This window comes from Pomacea canaliculata, linkage group LG12, assembly GCF_003073045.1.
Source record: "Pomacea canaliculata isolate SZHN2017 linkage group LG12, ASM307304v1, whole genome shotgun sequence".
Taxonomy (NCBI): domain Eukaryota; kingdom Metazoa; phylum Mollusca; class Gastropoda; order Architaenioglossa; family Ampullariidae; genus Pomacea; species Pomacea canaliculata.
The window spans coordinates 7,619,366-7,643,454 of NC_037601.1; the positions used below are offsets into that span (position 1 = coordinate 7,619,366).

The 24,089-nt window shown below is 38.4% G+C and overlaps 2 protein-coding genes across 4 annotated transcripts; one reads left to right on the forward strand and one right to left on the reverse strand.

Annotated features, from left to right (window-relative positions):
* Positions 1-829: 829 nt before the first annotated feature.
* On the forward strand, positions 830-16,443 carry LOC112553187 (oxidative stress-induced growth inhibitor 2-like). Of its 3 annotated transcripts, XR_003096975.1 has the most exons (7): positions 4,327-4,475; positions 9,095-9,292; positions 9,557-9,687; positions 10,005-10,196; positions 10,843-10,928; positions 11,654-13,910; positions 14,223-16,443. XR_003096975.1 is itself a non-coding variant. In XM_025220244.1 (6 exons), exons 2-6 carry the CDS (start codon positions 9,229-9,231, stop codon positions 12,780-12,782), a joined length of 1,602 nt encoding a protein of 533 aa, XP_025076029.1. In that variant the 5' UTR covers positions 830-1,145; positions 9,095-9,228; the 3' UTR covers positions 12,783-16,443. The 3 variants fall into 3 exon arrangements, 2 of the variants coding, with proteins under 2 accessions (XP_025076029.1, XP_025076027.1); XM_025220244.1 differs by lacking the exon at positions 4,327-4,475 and adding an exon at positions 830-1,145 and having other exon boundaries at positions 11,654-16,443; XM_025220242.1 differs by having other exon boundaries at positions 11,654-16,443.
* A 107-nt stretch (positions 16,444-16,550) lies between these two features.
* On the reverse strand, positions 16,551-23,994 carry LOC112553189. The gene is made up of 6 exons (XM_025220248.1): positions 23,975-23,994; positions 23,623-23,763; positions 21,064-21,182; positions 19,268-19,343; positions 18,489-18,666; positions 16,551-17,782 (listed from the first exon to the last, which is right to left on the reverse strand). Exons 2-6 carry the CDS (start codon positions 23,758-23,760, stop codon positions 17,178-17,180), a joined length of 1,116 nt encoding a protein of 371 aa, XP_025076033.1. The 5' UTR covers positions 23,761-23,763; positions 23,975-23,994; the 3' UTR covers positions 16,551-17,177.
* Between the last annotated feature and the right edge of the window lie 95 nt (positions 23,995-24,089).

A 24,089-nucleotide genomic window follows, 5' to 3' on the forward strand; every position in this document is an offset into this window, starting at 1 on the left:
GATACTGACCAGGGTCAAAGTGCACAATAAGTCACGACCTGTCACTGGACTGCCAACAGTCAGCTGAAAAATGGTGTAGGGTCATTAAGCCGCGGTGATTGGCAGGCCTGACGAGAGGGGGGACGGGGGGTTGGTCGTGTCCCGGGGCCCGGGCTGGCTCTCATTGGGTCATTAGGTGGCCCGCGGCTTAAATTTTGTTGTTGTTGTTGTTGATAATGCATAAATCTCAATAAATAATGAAAAAAAAGTTTTTATGACAATCCTTTCTCTTAACTTTGAAGCAGTTAAGTGTGAATCGGTTACAATAGCGGCCTCTATAACGCTGGCACTCTGCGTGGATAAAACAGATTAATATTTGAATTTAAGTGTAATTTCTTTTATTGTTTATTGATAATAAAAGATTAATCTTCTATAAATACTTCTTTGAAGTTATAAGCCAGCATTTAAATATTAAGAATGCGAGAGGGCATAGCATGTCAATCACGGACATTCGAAATGCCAGAATGACAACTGTCAACACCTGTCTCGAGTGTTTGTGAGGCCATGTCAAGGTCCGTACGAGCACAGTGTCAACGAATTGGGATCATTTTGTGCGGCTTAAGCGAATTCGTCGATTACTGGAGCGTGGTTAATGGCCCGACACTGTATTCGCGGTTTTATATGTAAGAAAGCTGCCCTATCCGTTAGATATATTTTGTGCTAGCGATTTGAGATGTGCTGTCTGTTTCCATGTCTGCGGCTAAGAATAATCATCAAAAGTAGTATGGGCAACCTTTCGGACGTAAAAATAATAAATCAGCCATCCAATCTGTCTAAACAGGGGTCAGAGATCGAGTGTTCGAGAGGTAGAGGTGAGGTCTCTTCAAGATCCGGTTTAAGTGCAAGAAAAGAAAATGTTTTGCACTGAACCATATACCTCCCGCCAGGTTCCGAAAATTAAAAAAAAAAAAATCTTCAGCAGACGAACGACACTTATCTACAACACGAGGACCTGACCAAGTTGCTTGCGCCAATGTTCCGGTTACAAGTTTAGTAAGCAGTCTGACATAGCATATCCTTCTCGGCTCTTGGGACTGTGCATGTAGTCCCACAACACCGTCCGACTGAAACACTTGCCTCACATACGTCAGTGAACACACGCAAAGGTCAGTACCCAGTTTTGCTATTAAGGTTGTTCTTTTGTTGAGAATTATTTGAGACAGTAGGGGTCAGAAAAAAATGGGCTTAAATCTGTCGGTGAGCGATCGCTTAGCAGCAACAAATTTCAGGTCTCTTTGGTATTTATCGAATTATCGGCTGCGTGATGCTGATTATGAAATAATGGCATAGTTCCCATTCCTCACCTTGCCAAGACGAATCCAGAGATAATATTTTCAGGAGAAAATATGAGCATTAAACTTGAAACAAGTTTTGTCGAGGAAACGCTCACTGAAGCCACAAAAGCTGAACTTCACAAGCTGACAGTCCACGTGAGAACAAAGCAGGTTGACAGCGGAGAAGCGCAAGGCTAGCCCTATCATCTTCTGCTCTCGAAGACAGTCCAACAGAACCATCTCAAGAAGTCAAATTGGCGAAAGAAAATGGACATGAAAGAAAACTAAACAGGAAATCAAGCCTGTCATATGTCAACAAACAGAAGTGAAGTAGACGTCCAAGACCGTTTAAAATTTATTCAGTGATAGATTAACTGGGATTAAAATGTCGGAGAGAGAGAGAGATTAGACAGCGTACATCTACTGGGTTAAAAAAAAAAAAAAGGCTCCACACAAATGGACCACGCTTAGCCCTAACCAAGTCCTGAACATAATCTTTGTAAAAGCTTATTCAGGACTTACGGATCGAGACCCACCCGGCGTTTTATGGACAGGAAAGCAGCCTAAAACACTGACTGACTCATCGGATCTCAAAGCACAGACTCCAGAGAGAGAGAGAGAGAATAATTAACTCTGTACAATTAATGTTTGATGTGAAAATGTCCTGTACAGGAGGCCGATATCAAAAGCCGTGCTGTGTTTCAAAGCGGAGACTGAGAAGTCAAAGTGCCATTAGCATCAGTGAGTGGGTTTCGTAGAATGATGGTGAGGAAGATGCCAGAGGGATTCCGATTTTCACCGACTGATTTAGTTGTGTATGCATGTATCGCTACTTTTTCTAGACCATATATGTATATCTTTAACGAGGTGTACACACCATTCTTATACGACCCCCTTCGCATCCTCGCTGCTAAGAATAATTTCATCAGTGGAAGTATAATAATTAAAAATCGTTTGGTGACAATTTGTAATACTTCACAACTGATTGTTATAACAAACATATGCATCCAGGGATTTGTGTAGGAGAGTGGCTAAACCCTACAAAATGGATTACAAACGTGTAATAAATTGTCTGTTTTACTATTTAATTGTCTGTGTGAGTAAAGGTGTCTATTATATGTATGTCGCAGTGTGTCTTGCTTCTAAAGAATCCATTCATTAAAACAAGATCGACACTTTGCGACATACATAAATACATTTACTTGACATGTCATCTTCCTTTCATGTTCAGTACCGACGATCCCAGCTCTGCTTTTTTAAATTTTACATGATCTATTAACTTTTTTGTTTATGGCCTTGGATATTGAAATGACAATAGTATTGACAAACTTAATTAATCACAGCTAGCATTTAAACTCGCGAAGTGTGCTCAGTTACGAAAATAGAACAAGTGCTAGCTACGAGATAAAGTTAAGGACAGTTCAGATAACAATGTGCATCATAGGAAACAAGGATCTAGATCTAGAAACATTGCATATATGTCAGGTTATTACAATGCTTTACTTATTACTAATAATGTGAACTTATAACGTGCAGCATTACGACCAACATAGATCGCACTTTTTAAACTTTTTTTAATCAATCGTTATTGTCTTTACCAGGCATAATCCAGGAGATAAATTTCTCTTTGGTCACAAAATAATTTATACATGTGAACATAACATAATATATATACACCTTCCATAAATGGTGGTCTGGAAAATAGTCACTGCCTCTTGCATGCTAGTAAAATCAGTTGACTAAAGACACTGCCCCACAGGTGGGCACTGTCAATCTACATTCTACACTGTACTTGTACCCTGTATTGGATGTTAAAGTTTTCAGGTAGTTCCAAGACTCTGTCTGGCATGATATTTTAAAGCAATTTAAACAATTGTTGTCTATGTCGGTTGACAAATATAATGCAAATTGTTTCTTCTGAAACATAAATATTGTTATATGGAACCATACAACTATAAGCTTAATGATTGGCTGCAAGAAGGTATTTATGTCCTACCTTGACTATTATCGTTCTACAGTTTGGACATACAAAACCAGTTAAACAGTTTTAAATAATAAAAATCAAAAAGTGTATGCCAGATAGTTTGCATGGGGAATAAATCTGTAAAATCAGTGCTTGGAGACTCAGATTCTCTGCCAATATAGGGATAGGTAAATGGAATTCTAATTCTGAAAACATATCGTGGAAACTTTAATCACATTTAATAAGTGCCTTATGGCAACTACAGATGTTCAACTAGAGTGATTTTAGTGAAGGAATCTTCATAGAATTTTACCATCTATAAAGGTTCCAGTAGCAGAGAGTGTTAGCTCATCCAAATGTTTTATGTTTCTTGTTAAGAGATGATATCTGTTATGACAGTCTGTTTGCTGGTGTGGCCTGGCAAGACTGACATTCAGTCATGACACGTAAACACACACATCCTTAAGAAATTTTAATTATATTTTTTAAAACTGACTTTATTTGGAGTGCAAGATGTACTGATAAAAGAGCTAGATTTAGTCAGCTTGCTAGCAAAGGTCTAAATTTGTTTATTCAAATAGAAAAAAACAACATATCTTCTGTACATTTTAAGTTTTTGAAACTTTTAAAATATAAGTTACTATTTAGAAAGGTATCGTAGCATAATAAGTAATAACGTGGACTTATGTAACTGATCCCACAGCACCTTACACTCAACTTTTGCTATGAACACAAATAGTAGAAGCTATGTGAATGCCTTACACCTATTTCTCACACACATGCATACAATATAGTGCTAAAAAGGGTCTCTACTGTGCTTACGACTAACATACCACAGACAAGATTTTAATGTCTAATTATCTTATCCAAATTTATTAACTCAGCCTTAATTTGACGACTTGCAAGTAATATACCTACTTTCTGACCTCCGACTGCTACGCTTCCCTTGACAGCAGCTGCGAAGCAGACGGTACCGCCCAGTGCTCTGATTGGTCTGTGCTTATAAGGTCGGCGGTTTCAGCCAATACACGAGCTTCTTGCATTCCGTCAATGGGCGAAAAATCCTGCTGTGTCATGAGTAGGAAGCTATAAGAGTGTCGGCGTGTGTCTGAGGAATAGAAAGACTAACACTTCGGCTCTGCTTTATCTACAGCTAACATGGGTTAAAAGCGTGTCAGACTGCGAAAGGCTCGGAATCGGTAAGTAACATGGGTTGCCTGCGCTAGAAGATGTGAAAAGCTGTGATATTTTCATGTCGAACTGACGTTGTATTAGAATAACATCTTCATCGTGATTGTCTTTTCATCTGTCGGTGTCTGCCCGGTCTGTTGAGCGCTGTCCTGTTTGATACTGTAGCATCTCGATCGTCTGTTTTGGCTGGCTGCTTTTTATTTTATAGTTAAATTTTGATTGATATAATCGATAAACTACATATCGAGAATACAAAAGCTAAATGGTATACAGGATTTCCAGTGGTACATGTTTCATTTACCGGGTCTCCCGCGTACACGTGCACTGACACAGCGTGAGGCTAGGGATTTTTTTTTAATCCCACACAGTTATGCAGCATAACCCTGTCAATACTGTGCAGTCGACATTTCGTCGGAAAATATTGTCTTTGCACCGCTGTATTCACGTCTTTAGTCTGTAGCTGTGGCAGTTATATACATAGCTTTTGTGGCAGCAGTGAATGTTCGGTGATTTCTGTTTCTAAAATTCAAAGCAAATATATTTACTTGGCTGGTAAACAAGCACATACAGTTATTTTACCCTAATTGTGTTCCTAAGATTTTAACAAGATAGCCAGACAGTTTTAAAATAAACACACTCATTTTTATGACAAATAAAGGAAGAGTGTTGCAATATCAGTTTGTTCATTATTTTATTTTTATGTCAGTAAATGAAATCTCTCATGGATGTACACACACCACATACAGACCCTCACCTTGTGCACAACAGTGTCAGCAATGATGTACAATTCACTCTGCTCAGCTTAGAGCTCATTCAATACTTTCGCATGTAGCATCACATGAGTATAAAATAGCAGAATGCATTTAATCTGATACTGCTCATAACACTAGTAGCTATAGTTCTCTTTCTCCTCCCTCTCACACACTGAGGCAGTGACAAAATAAATACAACTGAGAGTTTTATAAAAAGTAAATGGAACCTTAAATGCAACATAAAAACATCTACTGATATATAAAGTATATGGCTCAGGAAGTTACATTTTTGATCAAATGAAGGTGTACTAAAACTCACTAATCCATTTAATAATCCACAGTGTAATATTCTACCAGAATTTTTAATTTGGCTGTATTAAAGTTTATGATTTCTTCAGTTTCAATTGTTAATCTTACAGAGGTGTACAGTAGTTGCCTATGGAAATGCCGCTGAATGGGGTGGAGATAGATCTGAGTCAAAGGATGTAGGGCTCTGTCTCATTCCTTTTGTATCCTCCAGATATGTTTACAGCCGACATAACAGTCAAAATCGTTTTTTCAGTTCATGACGAAAGATGAGAGAGTTGCAGCGTACTTAACTGTTGCAATAAGACACAGAATTTCAACCTGACCTCAGGTGACCTACTGCGAGGTTACGCTGGGCTGATGAAATGTAGGTCAAAACTCGTACTCTCAGATTGTTCTAGACTGTTCCGCTGGCTCAGTTCAGGTGTTTAGGGTAGAAACCGATATCATCTCTGCAAACATACATAAAGATAAAACTGTTACACTGAATGAAAACGTACAGTGTATTTTAACTAGTATTCTGTAGGTTAACATATATAAGTATCTACTACGCACTTTACGTTCATTTGACGGCGTCCCAGTAACGCGATGATAGAATGATCGTCTGCATTCAAGAGAGAAGGTAAGGGATTCAGGTTTAATCTTGGAGCACAAGTGAATATGACACCGGTTCACGGGGTTTTGTTTAGTGCTCTCCGACAGTGATCATAGACATAGGTACATCCAGGCCTAACGGTGTGTGTGTGGTGGAGAGAGTGATCATAGACATAGATACATATCCAGGCCTGATGGTGGGTGGGTGTGGTGGTGGGGGGAGAGTGATCATAATGACACTGACAGTTCTTTATTTACGAGAGGTAAAATAAACAAGAAAATGCTTTTTTCCATTTAGCCCTCGCCCTTTACAGGGAAGAAAATTAAGTACATAAATGAAGTAATTAAGAATTATAGAAAAATTTGTAGTAAACACAAAGGAAGGTGGATATGTACAAAAGTGATGGTTAAGAAAAAAATATGTATATATTTACAAGGTTTTCTGGAGTTGGGAGGAATCTCTATTGGCCTCATCTATATGTCTTGAAAGTATTTAGATAGATTGCATCGAAAGCAGTGTAGGGAGTTCGTTTGCTTAAGATGGAGAGGGAGGCTGTTCCACAGCGTGCTTCCTGAGTATTTCAGACTTTAGTGAAAAAGGCCTAGTCTAGGAATGGACATATATAGGTACACCCAGGCCTGACAGTGGGCGTGTGTGGTGGTGGGAGAGTGATCATAGACATAGGTACACATACAGGCCTGACGGTGTGTGTGTGTTGGAGGGGGGGGAATGGCAGTCGTAGGGGGCTGGTGTATCGGAGACTACGACATAGAAAAGGACCAGAACTTGGTCTGTGTATTTCTTTTAAAAAGAAAATCAAATTACACATTTAGAAGTCGAGTTTCAAGTCTGCTGTGTACTACTATATACGCAGACGGTGGTGGAGCAGTGAAGTGAGCCGGCAGATTGGCAGACGATTTTTTTTAATCAGTGAACTGCTAAAACGAGGCATGATACAAGAAAGCTTCCGGTTTAGTCACGTTCTTTATTTAGCCTCGCCGAGACTAACAGCGGATCACTTCGCGTTGGTCTTGGCAGACAGACAGCAATCCACCTACACATGTATACATGTTCTTGATTTTACTGATGGTGACTGAAAACGAGGAACAACGGATTTTGCTTCACAAAACCTCTCGGTACACACAGTTTGAGAAGACGTTTGAATATTGAAATATTTCCACATACATAGGTAATTCTGGTAAATGCGGTGTGTGTGTGTTTGCACACGCTGCTGTATGCAAAACTCGATATCAAACCGACACAAACCACAAAAGACTTGTAGACAAAATACCTAAACGTGCGTCTTCTTCATCGAGTGTCTTTAATTCCGAGTACCCCGTTAACGACTCACACAGTTACACTATGATTAAAATCCACGGCAACCACCTATACCCTCGCTGAACTTTTTTTTTTTTAACCGTTTGCTGCTACGCATATCGATCTTCATATCCTATAACGATTTCGAAAAAATGGAACGACTTTCTTTTTCGTGACAAGCGAATGTTTGAACCACTGCACCCCCAATAACCTCTCCATAAACTGGTTCAGCGTGCAACAGACTCGTGGCGCCTCGATCCGTCCTCTCTGTGTGTCTGCTGCTAGTGCACGTAGGTCGGGTGACTGGCTAATCGGCTGAGGAACATGCAGTATCCACGTGTCTGCTGCTCTAGTGCTCCGGTGACCGACTTCCATTTGGAGCCAGAAATAGCCTCATCTTTACATAACTTGGTAAAAAGTGCAAGATTCCCATTGGGGAAGAGCGCATTCTCCAATAGCCGTAGAAATATATGTCCTACGATGACTTTTTGTCAGCTCTCGCCCAAGAATCTCCTATCAGAGTACCAAATAAGGGTTCGTGCAACCCAGCACACATCACTAGTCTTGGATTGCTCACCTATTTTATTTCAGCAGCGTGCCATGTTTGTGGCTGTTTTAGTGTTTATTTTGGCACAACCCCATCATTGCCCTCTTGTTTAGCTAATGCAAGCCAAAGACAGGATGAGTGTACTTGACTGTTTTGTGACATTGGAAATATAATAAAGTAGGTACTTGAAAATAATTTGAGACAACAGTGACAGCCCTACTCTAGAGTTGAAAAATTATTTTTGTAAACATTAATTACCTTATGGTGCGAAGTAGACTAGTGATACATAAATAATAGTCAAAGCTATTTTGCTGTTATTGAGATAATTTGGCTTAAATAATTACAGTAATTGCTATATGAATGATCTGAGTAGCACGAGTAAGGATTAACAATGAGACAGAGTCTACAGTATCTTGCCATAAAAAAAAGATTTTCAAGCTGCCCACTGCCACATTTTAAATGTTTCCTGCTGTCTGCATCAAAGCTTCCAGCTCTCATCACCTAGTGCTGTTGAGCACATCTTACTAAGTTTTTAATCTTTTTCTCTTCACTTACAAATAGCTGTATTTGTTTAGATTTTTATTTTAAGAGTGAAAAAGGTGCTTTTTGTGCTGTCTAATGTATGTTGAGGTATTTAGCTATATATATATACCCCCATGATTCACTGGGTCAGGCTGTATCTTTATTAATATGTAGAAAGGAAATTGGTGTTTTTAAGTATATTTTGCAGACTTTTTGCCCTTGCAAGCTTTCAGCAAGCTGGCTGCAATTGTCAAAAATATAATATTAACAAATATGATACAATATATAGCCTATTTATGTAGCGCCATTCCCCAGCACCAAAGCCGGACTCAAAATTCTTTACATACAGGCACATGGGTAAACACAATTTTATGGTGCATATCAACTGCACTTTCATGTACAAACATCTGCACACAAGGTGGAGAAACTGTAGTACCCAGAGAAAACCACCAACAATGGTCAGCTCTGTAAAGAGGTGTAACATTAAGAGATTGAGATTGCAGAGATTTGAAATAACAGTTCTAATTAGTTTTAATGGCATACAACAGCCTCTAGCTCACCTGTCAGTGATCTGCCTTTATGTTGCAGTTGTATTGCAGAACACGTTTATGCCTAGCGTCAATCAACAGGCTTGAGTGTAAAGAGAACTCCCACTGAAAGCCGCTGTAGCCCATACTGCTGCGTGATAATTCAGTTGGACTTGGTCACTCCCTGACTTAGACATGGCGGCATCTCGATTGTGCTGTAGGCAGAAGAGTGAGAACTATACAGATGTTGTTATTATTGGTAAGCTGATGTGTTTGTATTACATTTAGGTGTCTACCTAGATGTCTCTTTATGTGTCGGTCTAATCTAGGGCTACTCCATCTGTTCATCAGTTAATTTAAGATCAGCGTTACTATTTGTGAGCATGTTTGCTTCTATCAGTTGTTAAGTTTAACAGACAATGACACTTTAGATTCAGCAAAGTTATTCCAAACTATATAATTTCTCTGGAAAAGTTGAAATCAGTGGGATGTTTGTAAGAGTAAGCTGTTCTATTTTTTTCAGGGAATGGACCTTCAGCTATCACACTATCATATATGCTGCATGGTTATCGCCCATACTATAATGGTGCCCCCCACTCCAACAGTATTCTAATCAACAAACTTAGAGACAACAAGGCTTCTGTTGTAGAGCAGGTAAAGAATGTTTAATAAATTCCATTCTCTCTCACACTCAGGTTGACCCTAATAAGGAAAGCCTACTCAACAAAAAGTTCAAATTCTTTACATCTCTGTCGGAATGTCTAATAATATCTCTTTGTGTGAGAAATTTGTTTTCTAGGATGTGTGTGAGAGAGAGAGAGAGAAAGAGAGAAATACAGGGGAAGCATGCAGTGAATAAGTGAAAGAGGTGTAAAGATTCAAGGATGGATTTATATGTCAGGCTAAATAAATTATTTGTAGAGACAAGGGCTCTAATTCAGCACAATTTTATGGATTCTGACATATTTTAGGACTTGGAGTTTCTCTCAGAAGGATTAGAAGGAAGGTCAACCAATCCTGTGGCTCTGCTGTGGGACACTCTTAGTCACCCAGATGCTGACCTAGGAGCAGACAACCCTTCAGTCCTAGATTGGAAGCTTGAGAAAGAGAAAGTTATTCCCCATGTTGTTCTGGGGAAAACAAAAGTAGGAGGCTCTTGGCAGGTAAGACATTTATCTAAATTTCTGCTGGCTTCAATTGAATGACTGAACAAAAGGCACTGGGAAAAAAAGTGTCATGATCATTGAAGGGAACTCTGAAAGTAAGGGATAAAGATGCATCTTTCTGCTGGATTTCCTACTGTCACTTCAGTGACCTTCATGTATAGCTTTTCCTTCTTACCCCTGAAGGTTTTAAACCAAGTCTTCTTTCACTGGATAATTATGTACATGATTTATTTCCCAGCAGTTTGACATAGGGCTTTTATAGCTATATTTTGTTATAAAGCTTGCTGTTATAAACGGTCTATCACATATGAAATATGTTCCAGTTGTTGAAATTCTGTCCATTTGAGTATGCAGTTTGCAGAAGTTTCAATAACTTGTAAGATTCTTTTTTAAATGTTTGATTGTTAAGTCTGGGAACAAAAGAAAATAAAAACAAGTATACAGAGAAAGAAAGAAAGGTACAACAATTTTTCTTTACAGTAGTTTGGAAATATTTAAAACACACACACACACACTCATGCATGCACATGCAAACATGTGTAGATGAACACAAACACTTTTGCATCTGCTTTCATATTTGCATTCCAAGCACAGAAGACTATAATTAGAATGATCATTTGGCTACTTGATTGGCTGATTTCAGAACATGGAAGGAAGCATGCATACTATCAGCCAAAACAATTGGATGGAGCTACCTGGATGTCCCTTCAGGGAGTGGCTTGCAAAGAGGTGAGGATAAAGAGAAAGTGGGAGAGGAGAAGAATGCAACCAGAGGAATAGTAGTGATGTGTAATGCCAAGGAATAGTGGTAGTGTATGAGGCTAATAGTGATAATAGTGATAGCATGTAATGCCAGTGAAGGGTGGTAATGTGTAATGTTGAGAATATTGGTAATGTAAAATGCAGACTGCACAAATGTATAAATAAAAGTGGGCATATGAAAAGTTTAGCTGTTGTGGAAAGTTCTGTCACTGGACCAAGATCTATTTGTCTTAAAAAGGAAATTAAAAAGAAATTCAATAAACCAGACAGCAGTCACATAGCTGAGGCTACACTTTTTTCTTGAAAATAAAATTGATGATACAACTGATAAAGAGAATGCAAAAAGGAAGCCAGAAAAGTGTTAGGTCAATGATAATGAGAAAATGTCAGCAAGACTTTCAGAAGACACTATTCTTTAGAAATCAGTATCTGGGTTTTGGTGGAACAGAGGAAAAGCTAAAATTTAAAATGCAAAGTCTGGTAAGTAGAACAAAAATCAATGATATATAAAAAATGCGTACTTTACATCTTGCTAAGTTTCCCAGGGTGAAATACAAATCAGAAATGAATACATTTTTCAGTGCAAACCTTTTCAATTTTTATTTTGTTTTAAATTTGGAAACATGAAAAAGTAAAGTTCTCTTTAAGTCTCCTTTTATTTCACCTTCAAACTTCAATTTTGCTTATCCCAGGCATCGCAGAATGGATGTCCAAGGTGGCCGGGCAACTGTGGCTGATGTGAGAAGTTACTATGAAGAATATGTTGAAGACATGGGGCTGAGAAAACATTTCAGAGACTACCATGTGGTCACATCAATTCAGAAGGTCTTTGATCTCCGAAACTGTGCTGATAGTGAAAGTGGAGAAGTAGAACACTGCTGCCAAAACATACAAGAAAACCACTGCTTTTTATGGGAGGTGCGTGGGTACTTCACCAAAGTCGCTGCCAGTGCTCATAATGTTAAAGACATGGAGGAGAAAGAAGAGGAAAATCAGTATATCTGTGACTGGAGTAGCTTCTCCGAAGACCTGATGGACCAATCAGCAGATGCACCATCAAGTCGTGAAGAATTCTGTTTCGTGACCCCACATGTAGTGCTGGCCACTGGGACATATGATGTACCCAACAGACTTGGAATCAAGGGAGAAAACCAGCCTTCAGTCCTGCACTCACTGTGTGCCTTCGAGCAGCTCCTGACAGATGGAGTCTTGACATCCTCCTCTTCACCTGTGTGCATTGTTGGAGCAGGACTAAGTGCGGCGGATGCCATCTTAATGGCACTTAATTCTGGAATCCCTGTGATCCACATTTTCCGACGGGCACCTAATGACCCTTCTCTCATTTTCAAAAAGCTTCCACGTTCCATGTACCCTGAGTATCACAGGGTAGCTTCGCTGATGAAAGGAGAGACTGAGAATGAACTGTATCAGGCTTATCCCAGGCACCGTCTTGTTGAAGTTAGCAGTCAGATGGTCTTCCTGAAACCTTGCTCATCATCTTCTCGCTCCCCCTCCCCTCATGGAGCAGATGGCTCCATAATATCTGTTGATGTGTCATGCACGGTGATCATGATAGGATCACGACCTGACCTTTCTTTCCTTGCAAATGGAGGGCGAAATCTTGGAGTTGTGCCTAAGTGGCAGATTGACAGCAAGCATAATCCAGTTGATGTAGATCTCTTCACTTACCAGTCTGTACATGAACCTCGGCTATTTGCTATGGGACCTCTTGTAGGGGACAATTTTGTACGATTTGGCATAGGAGGTGCACTGGGAATAACCAATCACTTAATGCAGTGTTCCCAAAAAGGAGGTCTTTGAATTTTCCTCTCCAGTTCCTTGTTTTCTGTTTTAAAATAATTTTTTAAGAAACCTGTTTTGAGACCAACTGTTTCTTTTCTGCTGAACCAGCTTTTTGTTAGACATTAGAACATTTTGCTGCTTTATGAAATGGAAACGATGAGTTTAGAAACATTTTAAGTTTCACACATTGTGCGAACTTGAAGAAGGCGTTTCATAAAGTGGTAATTATGTGCCTGTGGTCTTTGCTCAATATATGGTGATGATGTTGGTGTTGGCAGTTAGCACAATAACACCACCAAACTGTTCACTTTTTAACATACATTTTTTTTTTTTTTTTCTAACATGAAATTTTCTTGAAAGAATGTATAATTCATGATAAGTTTAACAACAGTCCATTTTTTTGGCGGACTTTTTTTGTTATAGGTTGGTAATCAGATGGATTGTTATACAGAAAGCTGCAAAACATTTATTTTATCTAGTGCAAATTATGAAGGCAAGCTATAGCTTTGTTTAGGGTATTTTTAAATTATAAAGAGTTATTGTTGTTACGCTGCAACAAACTCAGAAGGAACTTTTATAAAATTTTAGTTTTTCAAGATCATTCTGAGAACATAAGATGATTGTTCTCAAAGCATAAGACATACCAAGCTATCTTTGAGTGATATATTTATAGGTTGGCATGTGTTTGAAGCACATTTAGATTTAAAGTGCTCAAAAAAACCTGTCCATAACTGAAATGTAACTTATTTTGTATAAAAAAAATTTTTTCCTGATTTTAATCATTGGTATAGAAGCGATAATTCCTTTTGATTTATCACTAAATGATGGCATTTATATTCATCTACATTTATTTTGATGATGTTACTAGCTGCTGAACTTTTATTAAATACAACATAAATAGGCCTTATATTCCTTTAATTTGAATAACAAATAATCATTGTTCAGGGATATCTCAAAGATTTAAGAAAATCCATACTTCATGATTTTTGATGGATATAATGTGTGTGGCTTGAGCTGACTTGGTTTTTTTTATTCAGGTTCTCCATGACCCTATGACTACAACTATTACAGGGGATGTAAATGTGACTCTGCCACCAAATGAGTCTGAAGTCACACTGAGCAGTTTCGTAGTAGAGGCCCAGAAAGGTGATTAGGGTCAACTTTGTTACTTTGTGCAATCGGACTTGCACACTTCAAACCTTTATATTTCTCTTAATTTTAGGACTAGAAGAACAACTTTAGTATCAAAGGGCAAAACCTGTTCATTTTAAAATTGTACAATTTGCAAAATGTCAAATTTCCAACTTAAGACTCATTCTGGACAATGGTGAACAAGATGTGTGTGAAGGTCAGCTAGGATAGTGTTTTGTTTATTTTGTGTAATGCTGACCTATAAACCAGTTTAGATGAATAAATAAACATAAAGAGAAAAGTAGGATGGGAATTTCTTTGTTGGAGGAATAGAGATATTTTGTGGTCTCTGATAGCAAGATTCCTTTGTGAGAGATCAGTGGTGCTGAGAAGAAGAAACCAGAGATTTTATCTGTGTAAATGCATATGTAACCAGTATTTGAATCTCCGGAAACTTCTAGAATTTTCATTTGATGTAATCTAGAACTTGAGGTTTGAGTGTTAATTTTTGTCATTTTTGTAGAAAACCTGAAAAGTGCCAACACATTTGTTTCTGTTGTTTTTCTTTGCCCATTACTTTTTCCGTACTAACTAGGAATCATGCTATCGTTTTCCCCTCTGAAGATATGGGCATAATTTGTTGTTTTGCTGTCAGGTGCATCAATGATGCTAAATAATTTAAAATCAGTACTAGATATTTTAAAGTTTGTTAATTATTTTGGGGTTTTTGGTATCCAGTATGATTTTATTTGTTGCATCCATTGGTGCTGAAAGGAGTAATGCATTTTTATTACTGAACCTGCTAAGTTTTAAGACTGCTTGCCCAACCAAAGCACTACAAGTAAGAGGAAAATGCTTAACATGGGCAGTGAACAATTGGTGACCTGCCCTTGCTACTCAAGTTTTTAAAGTCTGACTCATCCAGATTTGCACTTTAGCTAACCATGAGCTCCTCTTCAGAATTTTTCACGAGGGCAGCAGAAGAAAAAGAAATTGTAATGCATGACTTAATGTCTTATACTTTTAAAATAATATATGAATCTATAGCTGTTACAGGTATTTTGTTTCGAAACTGCATTTACTAAAGTATCTGATGGATTGTGAGTTCTGTTTCAAAAGTTAGTTGAAAGCAACATTTTGAAGTACATGCTTATGTCATTTTGAAATGAGTACATTCTGCACTTTCTATCCGTCATAAGTTACTCAATGATCTGCCGTAAAAACTATGAATATCATTATATGATACTGTAGAGATGGAGCATTGAGTAAATGTTCTTGTATATCTGTAAATGTTTGGAGGACACGATGTATCTATTCTGCACTACCACCAACCTTTGCTGGGACACCTGCTTACTAACAGACTAGACTGGTCAGTGCAAATCTCTTCTTCATTAGCCTTATCACCTATGACCCTACTGCCATTTGATGAGCAATTAGCAAAAATGCGTCCACAAAATTATTTTTAAATGTCAGCAATTAAATCTTTATGCTTGATGAAAATTTTCCTGTTCTGGAAAAATACCAACTTTCTGTATTCATTAGCTGCCTAGAGCTTGCAGAAAAATATTATCGTGCTTACTTTACTTGTAGTCATGACTTGAAAAGAGCAGATTTAATGTAAATTTATGCACATTTACAGATGAGTGAATTTTTTTTCTACAGGTTTAAAAAAAAATATAAATACAACCCTTATGACTTGATCAAGTGGTTGTTTTTAGTACACTTTACCTAGCTACAGCTGTGCATGTGCTAAGCATCAGTGAGCATTTTTGTATTAGCTAAGAAATACAGGATATTAACGAGTTCCCCAATACTAGTGTTAAAAACCACTTTGAGATGGATGTTGTAAAAATTCCCTGTATATTACCTTAATTAAATTGCTGTAAGACAACACTCAAAGCAACAAAGGTTTTTATTCCCTTAAGTCTAAATGAAATTTTGATAACTGTAAACTTTAAATACCAAAGTTTGGAATGGATAAGCTGCAATGTGCTGATGACATTCAGATGCCTAAGTGTTAAGAAGAGTAGCAAGGTATAAAAATGCTTCGTGTGCTATATAAAATATCAATTACAGTCTTTTATATATTTTGGAAAACTGATTTGATTTATGACACGTTTTGGATTCCCTAGAGAGATGCCTTCAAAATTTTAGGCTGTTATGAATGGTGGTTTACGTCTTACGAGGCTAGTTTGGACTTCATTGTACTCCAAGCATTCTCACACTTTGCAGATGTTCTAGTCCTGATCTTTGTTTTTTGTTAAGTACTAGTATTTGAAAAGTCAAGTTATTATTGACATGTGACAAAGGTCATGTTGTGCTGCCAAATGCCATAGCACCAGTGTGATTGTGCAATATCTCATAGCTTTTCAGGTAATGCAAATGTCAACTTAATTTTATTGATAGGATGAAGTTGTCAGCTTTCTAAAATTCTATGGTCATGGATAGCAGATTGCAAAATGTCCACAGAAGGTGATATTTTTGGTTGTAAATGGTGATATTTTTTAATGAATGCTTTCTGTACTTATTAAAATGGAACAAGTTAAAAGAAGTGTTGCTTTTCTGTTTGTCCTTATAGTGTTCCATCCCTCTGTATCAGTGAACATAATTATTATTATAAACAAAAGGCTCACAAGAAAACACTTTAAAGTTAGAGACACAAAAAGTTGAAGGAGTTTATTTTCATATTGGCAATTTCTGTCAACCAGTAGAAAGTAACCTTCATTGAGCACCCACTGAATGCAACCCAGGGATTACAAAATACATTTTTGTTTCCTTTGAAACGCACTTTAAAAAAACAATATGCTATCTTAAGTCTGTGATAACTAGATTGGTAAAAATATTTCCAACCTGCCTGAAAAATAAACATTAAAAAAAAAATGAACATAATTACCTTATGCTACAACATGATTCTGATGAAATCATTTCAACTCATTTGATAACATTTGGAGTTTGACTCAAATAATCTCACCATCTTACCACTTTCACTATTAAAGTACAAAATACTGTCACCTACCAATTAAATTTCTGTCAGAAAGCAAATGGTTTTTATAATCTCAAATAATATCTTTGAATAATAAAATGAAAACAATTTTGAAAATTTTTTAGGTATGCACATGCATTTTTTAATAATATACACAAGAAAAAAAAAAAAAAAAAGAGGGTTAAGAAATAAAAAATTCTGAATACAATATCCATTTATAAGTTTTGTTGTGATTCAATTTAGCCTTCCCTTACTAAGATAAACTGACAATACACATCCAACAAAAAAGAGGCTCTTTTTCAGCTATTTGTGTCATCAAGCATAGATTCCTCTAGTTCCACGATGGAGAAATTATTGGACAGTTCCAAAATACAGCACTCATCATCACCCATATAAACCACACTATCACCCTCACATTCATCATACAAATTATCTTCTTCATCACTGTCACCAATGATGATGATACTGTCATCTTGGTTCTCCTCTTTGGCCCTTATCAGTTGGAAAGTCTCGCTGGCTCGCCGCTTTATGTTGTCTGAAGGAATCAGCCCAACCTCAGACTTTATTTGCTGCAGCATGGGTGCTGAACTTTCTCTACGTTTTATGTTTTCTGGTGTAATTAGGTGCCCATGCATTTCTGGCACTTTCAGGCTCTTTTCTACATCCTGGCTGTCTTCTACTACTGGACCAATGTCAGATTTTTCACCCTTCACACCCTCAAGTGAAACCGAATGGCAGTCAAAGGTGACAGATGGAGCAGGGATGCTGCTGCAAATATAGGGCCGATAATTCAGGACAAGTTCCTCAAGAACTTCATCTGATGGTACATAGTGTGTTGAACAGCGGTAATGATTTGTATGACTCAAGCAAAATGTCACACGACCCTCTCTGGAAACAAGATTGCCTGAAAATATAATGTTATCAAGCTGTAAGTCAGTACCATTATCAGTCAGTTTTTACACATTAACAAATCTTACATATTTTGAGAAATGTGAGTATTCTATGAGTTAATATATGCTACAAAATGTCATCAGATTTCATAGCCTTGCCCCACCACACCTGTCTGAGCTACTGTTGTCATACCAAACAAGTCAGTTTCTTGAGTCTGCTGCTTTTGGCCTCTTCCCTGTGTCATACATTAGATGGGGAAATTCAGCGACACTCCCTTTCTTTCTCACGCCCCACTGTTTGCAATTCTTTGACCCTTTCTCTTCAAACTGTGTCTGCATTTGAAGCCTTCAAATTTGGCCTCAAAACCCATCTCTTTAAGAAATATCTTGCATAAACAAGAGCACAATTCTGCTCACTCCTAAGTTCTGCATCCATGTACTACGTTCATGTTTATTTTCATGGTGTCTTCTGTTTGCTGATTCTCATGTTTCTTGTTTGGTTGACTGTTGGTTCATTTGTTATTATTATAAACTGGGTAGGGTGATTTGGATATCTTGGACCAAGATAAGAATTATCTGCATAGGATCTCCCCTCATCGGAATCTTCATTATTAGAATGATTTTCTGCAATGAATTTCATTCTACTGCAAGGTTTTAATGTATACATTTAAAAGGGTATTTAACCTAATAAATCTATTAGGAAAAGTAGCAGCAGTTCACCTTTTTTATAGTGACCAACATCCTTCTTTGTCAGGTGCTGTAACCGCTGCCCTGTACCCCAATCTTGTGTTGCTTTATTTGTCTTGAACACTGGCATCCTTTTCAGTCCTTTCTCTATGGCAGTCGTACACACCACAGATATGGTTCCAGCATACTGACCTAAGCTGTTTGCACTATCCTTAAAAAATTAAAAAAACAAGCAAAACAAAACAAAACCTGTAAGAAAAGATTCATAAGACAAAAAGTTAACTTGACAAAAAAACAAAAAGAACAAAAACAAAAAAATCCCAGGTAATCAATCTGTGACTCTGACATTGTAATCAAGTGCTCACTGAAATCTCTAAGAATTCTCAGCATTGCCAAAACTTTGGGATGCTTGGGACACTTGGTGCAATGTCTATCTGCACACTTTTCCGAACCCCCCCCCCCCCCAATCGCTACAACAAATGACAAGGATATCTTTCGGCGATCCCTTTGTTGAGATTCCACTCAGATTAAACATAAAGATACTACATTCACCCTTTCAAATACCAGTTTATATGCACAAGCCTGATTTGTCATTATTAATCAAATTTCCACAATGCATTACTAATTACTCCAAGACAAAATTTATCTGTTAACACTTAAATATTGTACTACAGCCTGGCCTTGTCCAGATTTGCAGCTGCATTCTGTATATCAATTCATAGTTTTTTTTGTTTTTTTTTTTTTTTAAATCTACCTCCGTTTACATAAAACCAGCAGATATGACCATGGTAATAAGACTATCATTGCCTCACCTGGTTTTCTTTCATCATAGGCAGTGAGAAGAGAAGCTCATGAAGCTCATTTCCCACTTTCACTGCATCACATGTCCTGCCATCAAACACACTCAACTGTACATGCTCATCATCGTCATCAATCATCATCATCTTTGAGTCAAACTTCTGTAAGTCAAAATTCTCCCTAACTCAAATTTCAACATTAATTGGTTAGTTTCCCATTAAATCAATGCCTATTCAACTTTCATAGCTTGAATTGGCCCAGCCAAAATATTCCACAACTTGAAGTTTAAGCCGGTCGGCATGTTGAAACCATTTGAAAATACGTCGGAAACTGTAAAATCATGTAATCCTCCCCTATTGATCCTGCACTCCCATATTCTCCTTTCTGTATATGAAACGTGTGTGACAAGCGCAACTCCATCTCCACAGGCTGCTGGAGTGTCTTTAAAAGAATAACAAGAAATTTGGACTGTCTGTCATCAACTTGTGTATTTTAAAAGAAATGAAGAGAAATTGTTGTCAGGCGATAAAACAGACTTTTTAGCTGCAAACAATGATGCGTGAGCACATGCAGAAATAAAGTTAAGTCCACAGGGAAAAAATTTTCTTTTTGGATGAACTTCCTTAACTCGAACCTTCCGTGACTAAATTTTTTTCATCGGTCCCTTGAAGCTTCAACTGATAGAAGTTCGACTGTAATAAGGAATATTTATTAAGTGCTTTTCCAATGATATGCTCAGAACGATTTACAAAAATGATATAGTGACTGATTCATGTAAACTGAATCACTATGCACCTAAATTTGCATATATAACAATACACGCTCACTTCTACAATTTAACTGACACACCTACTCATCCAGAAAGTAAATACAGACATGGTAATCTGTGTTTGGAAAAAAATGGGTCTTAAGTTTAGACTTAAAAGTGGTAAAAGAATCAGAGTGATGAAGGATGATGGGTGATCTGTTCCAAGTTGATGGGGCTTACTTGAAGAAAGACTTCTGTCCATGTCTTTGTCTTAGTAAGGGAGACTCAAAAAATCTTGGTGTCAGAAGATGAGCAAAGAAGTCGTGCAGGTTTACATAATTTGAAAAACAAACAACAGGTACACACCAGCTAAGATAGAGACACACACAGACTATACAATATTTCTTTCAGAGAAACCATCCTTTTAATAAACCAATCAACACTTGAGGACAGTATCACGCCTAGTTAAAGTAGACAATGAAGGTAGCTACCACTTTGAAATCACCTATATATAGTGTTTAAAACTTCAGGATATAAGCATTAAGAATCCCTTTGAGTAAAAATCTTTTATGCGATTATGGTAGTATGGGACATAGCATGTAAGTAGGATGGAAGATAGCATGCACATAGGGAGGGTGGAGGCTGGCGATGGGTGGTGGTGGTCGCTGGCCGGGTGACGACCCCGTAACCGAAGGAGAGCGGGAGGGGGTCGACTAGCGACAGGATGAAGGTGCGCGGGATGTTTGAGGGGAGTGGAGCGTGAAGAGGGCAGTGGTCAGTAAGTGAGGAGACAGTGCAGAGGTGGGAGCACATTCCACAGACAGCGCTAGTGTGTTGTGTAGAGTTTCGCCATTGCCAGAACCATCGACTGGCGTTGGAGTAAAGCGATCGAGAACCCACGAGTGTTGTGTTTTGTTGTTGCGGAGAGATTGGGGGAAGAACCGCATCTCACCGTTACACGATCAAACTGCTTGAGACGCTTTTATTAAACTATTTGATCACAGTCACACGTTTACAAATTTCTACCTAGCTAAAGATATGACAAAGTATAACAATGCTTACAACTTTCGCCCGATCATGGGGCGTGTCGTCAGAAGTTGTCCATCAAGGTAAACATTGATCCACAATGGATGAGGACTCAGTCGATGAATGGATATTTGAAAAGGTACCACTGGGTAATTCTGTGAAGAAATGTCTGGGTTAGAATATTTTTGTTCAGTGCCATTTATGTAATAGATTGTAATAGTATTAAGACTGCATTTCTTCTCAAATTTAATATAAGGGGGCCAACAGAAGAGGGTACATTTGGCCTACGTCACAGTAACTTTTTGGCATGCTATGGAAATGATTGTGATGATGTTTGTACTTCAGAAGTCCCTTAAAGTTTCCTATCAAATTTGGTTTTATTTCTTCACTTTGTGGATAATAGTCTTCTGCTCTTGTAAAAATATTAAGTGCATGGAAACTCTTGTAGTATGTTTTAAGAAGAAAGCAAGTTCATTGACTAGTGTGCTACCCGTTGAAGGATTTATTTTGGATGAAGTTAGACGAGACTATTTATTCTTACCATTTAAGAGGTATTTTTTAAGTTTCTCTATGATCACTTATGAGAGCATCTGTGATTTGTGTGGTATTTAGATGACTTTGCAAAAAAAGTTCATAAATGTTTGACCAAGGGTATAGGGTACAATCTCATTGAACAGAGGGGAGTGGAGCTAAACAGTGTGGAGCTGTGTGCTGCTAATGAACTACCATTAATGAAGTGGGCAGTAAGAATATATATATATTTTTTTTCATTGTTTAAAATAAGCCCAGGCCTTGTAAGTAAAGTAAGGTAAATGTTGTCCTCAAGTCTTTTAATTCGAACATATATAAAACGTGGGTGATGAAGCAAGCCACCAGTGAAAGGCGAAATGGAATCCAGTGGACTCTGTGGAGCCAACTAGACGACCTTGACTTTGCAGACGATCTCGCACTCCTGTCCCACAGCCACCGACAGATGCAAGACAAGTCATCAGAGATCCAGTCAGCCTCAGCAAAAGTGGGGCTACACATCCATAAGGGCAAGACCAAGATCCTGAAGGTCAACACTGACTGTGAAGAGCCAATCAGGTTGGATGGGGAGCCGCTAGAAGAAGTCGACACCTTTACCTACCTCGGGAGTGTGGTGGACAAACAGGGAGGGACAGACGCGGATGTAAAGACGAGGATTAAAAAGGCAAGAGGCGCATTCATACAGCTTAGAAGGGTCTGGAACTCCGGGAGCATCGGCTACACGACAAAGATCTGTCTCTTCAACTCCAACGTCAAGTCAGTCCTACTATACGGAGCAGAGACGTGGAGGACGACCAAGGGCACAATGAAGAAGATCCAAACTTTTGTGAACCAGTGCATGCGCAGAATCCTCAGAATTCACTGGCCAGAGAAAATACGCAATACTGACCTGTGGCAGAAAACAAAACAGCAGCCTATGGAGGAAGAAATCCTGCGGAGACGATGGGGCTGGCTAGGGCACACCCTACGGAAACCAGCATCCAACGTCACGAGACAGTCGCTGACATGGAACCCTCAGGGAAAGAGAAAGCGAGGAAGGCCGAGAAACACCTGGAGACGGGACCTCGCCGCCGACACCAAGCTCACCGGACTCGGATGGGGGCAGCTGGTGACGGTAGCCCAGGACAGGAGGCGCTGGAGGACTGTAGTCGATGGCCTATGCACCAGGAGGGGCGAAGGGCAAAACTGATATATAGAACGGAGACCAGAACTGATAAGAGCAAAGTGATGATCATTGACAACAGAAAAGCAGAGACCTACATTAACAGGTTATGGCTCAAAAAGGTAAGCAGCTTTTAGTACTTGGAAGCCACCCAATCCAAGGGTTGCAACAGCAACAGCAGCAATAGTTAGGCTGGACAGAATCTGGCACTATGGATGCAAAATGTGATTCTGCTTGCTGATATGGAGAGGAGAATCCAAGCATGTAATTGGGCATGACACCTGTCAAAGACTGTTCTTCATGGTACCTTGGAGGCTGATCAGTACTGTGTTGGCCAGAGGAAAAACTGGCTTGCAAACATCAAAGACTAGTCATCAGCATCACCCAAAACAGCTGTGAGTGGCGGGCCTATTCATGCGCAGCCTCATACCCTACAGACAGGTACCTGTCAAGGGATGAATGGCTGACTGATGAGCTTTGTAGGTGTTAGAGACTGTCTTGGTGCTGGACTGCTGGTTGAATGGAATGTCAAGTGCTGGCACCTACCCCTCTTAATCTAATTTGTTCCTGCATTTTTTGCAGTCATTACAATTTTTTTTAAGGACAGGAAAACAGAATGAACATACTAAGCACAATGACATTGATTTGCATGTCCTTCGTATTGCACGCCATCGTGTATATATTTTAATGTGCTCTACAAACTTAAAACAGTTTCTGTATGTAATGGTAACGCAGAGATACAGGTGTCAGTGGAGTAGAATTGCACCTTTGCAAGTACTGGAACATCAGAAGAAATACAAAATGCTGTCAGTATTTTTCAAATAACTTAGGCTAAATGCATCAAATATGACAACTCACCTTGTAACCTAGGATTTCACTCGGTTTTACAAAAGAAATGCAAATACCTGTCCGTCCTCTTCAAGAAGATAAGAGTTAGGACCATGCAAATCCACTTCTGTGTACAAATCGTTTTTTATTCTATACTCGGGAAGTTTCTTGGAAGCAATCACCACTCCAAATCCAACAAACTTTCCCTCTGGCATCTCCAGCAAGAAAGAAAGAAAGATATACGTTATAGGAATATTACTACACTTTGCTGTTTTAGGACTTTCTTTTACCTTATTGAAAATTTGTTTAAAATAAATTAAATGTTCCAAAGAGATACAACACTTTGATCGGAATGATTTGTCTTGTCATTTCTGTGTCTGTTTTACACTGAGTTAAAGGAAAGAGCATCAGTAAATAATAGCATTATACCTTTGACAGCTTCAGAATCGAAATGACTTTTCGGCATACGTTTTTGGACCGTTATGGCGGCACTATTCAAAGTCCTTCAGCTGCGTAGCTTCCCTTGCCTATTTAAACCCAGAGT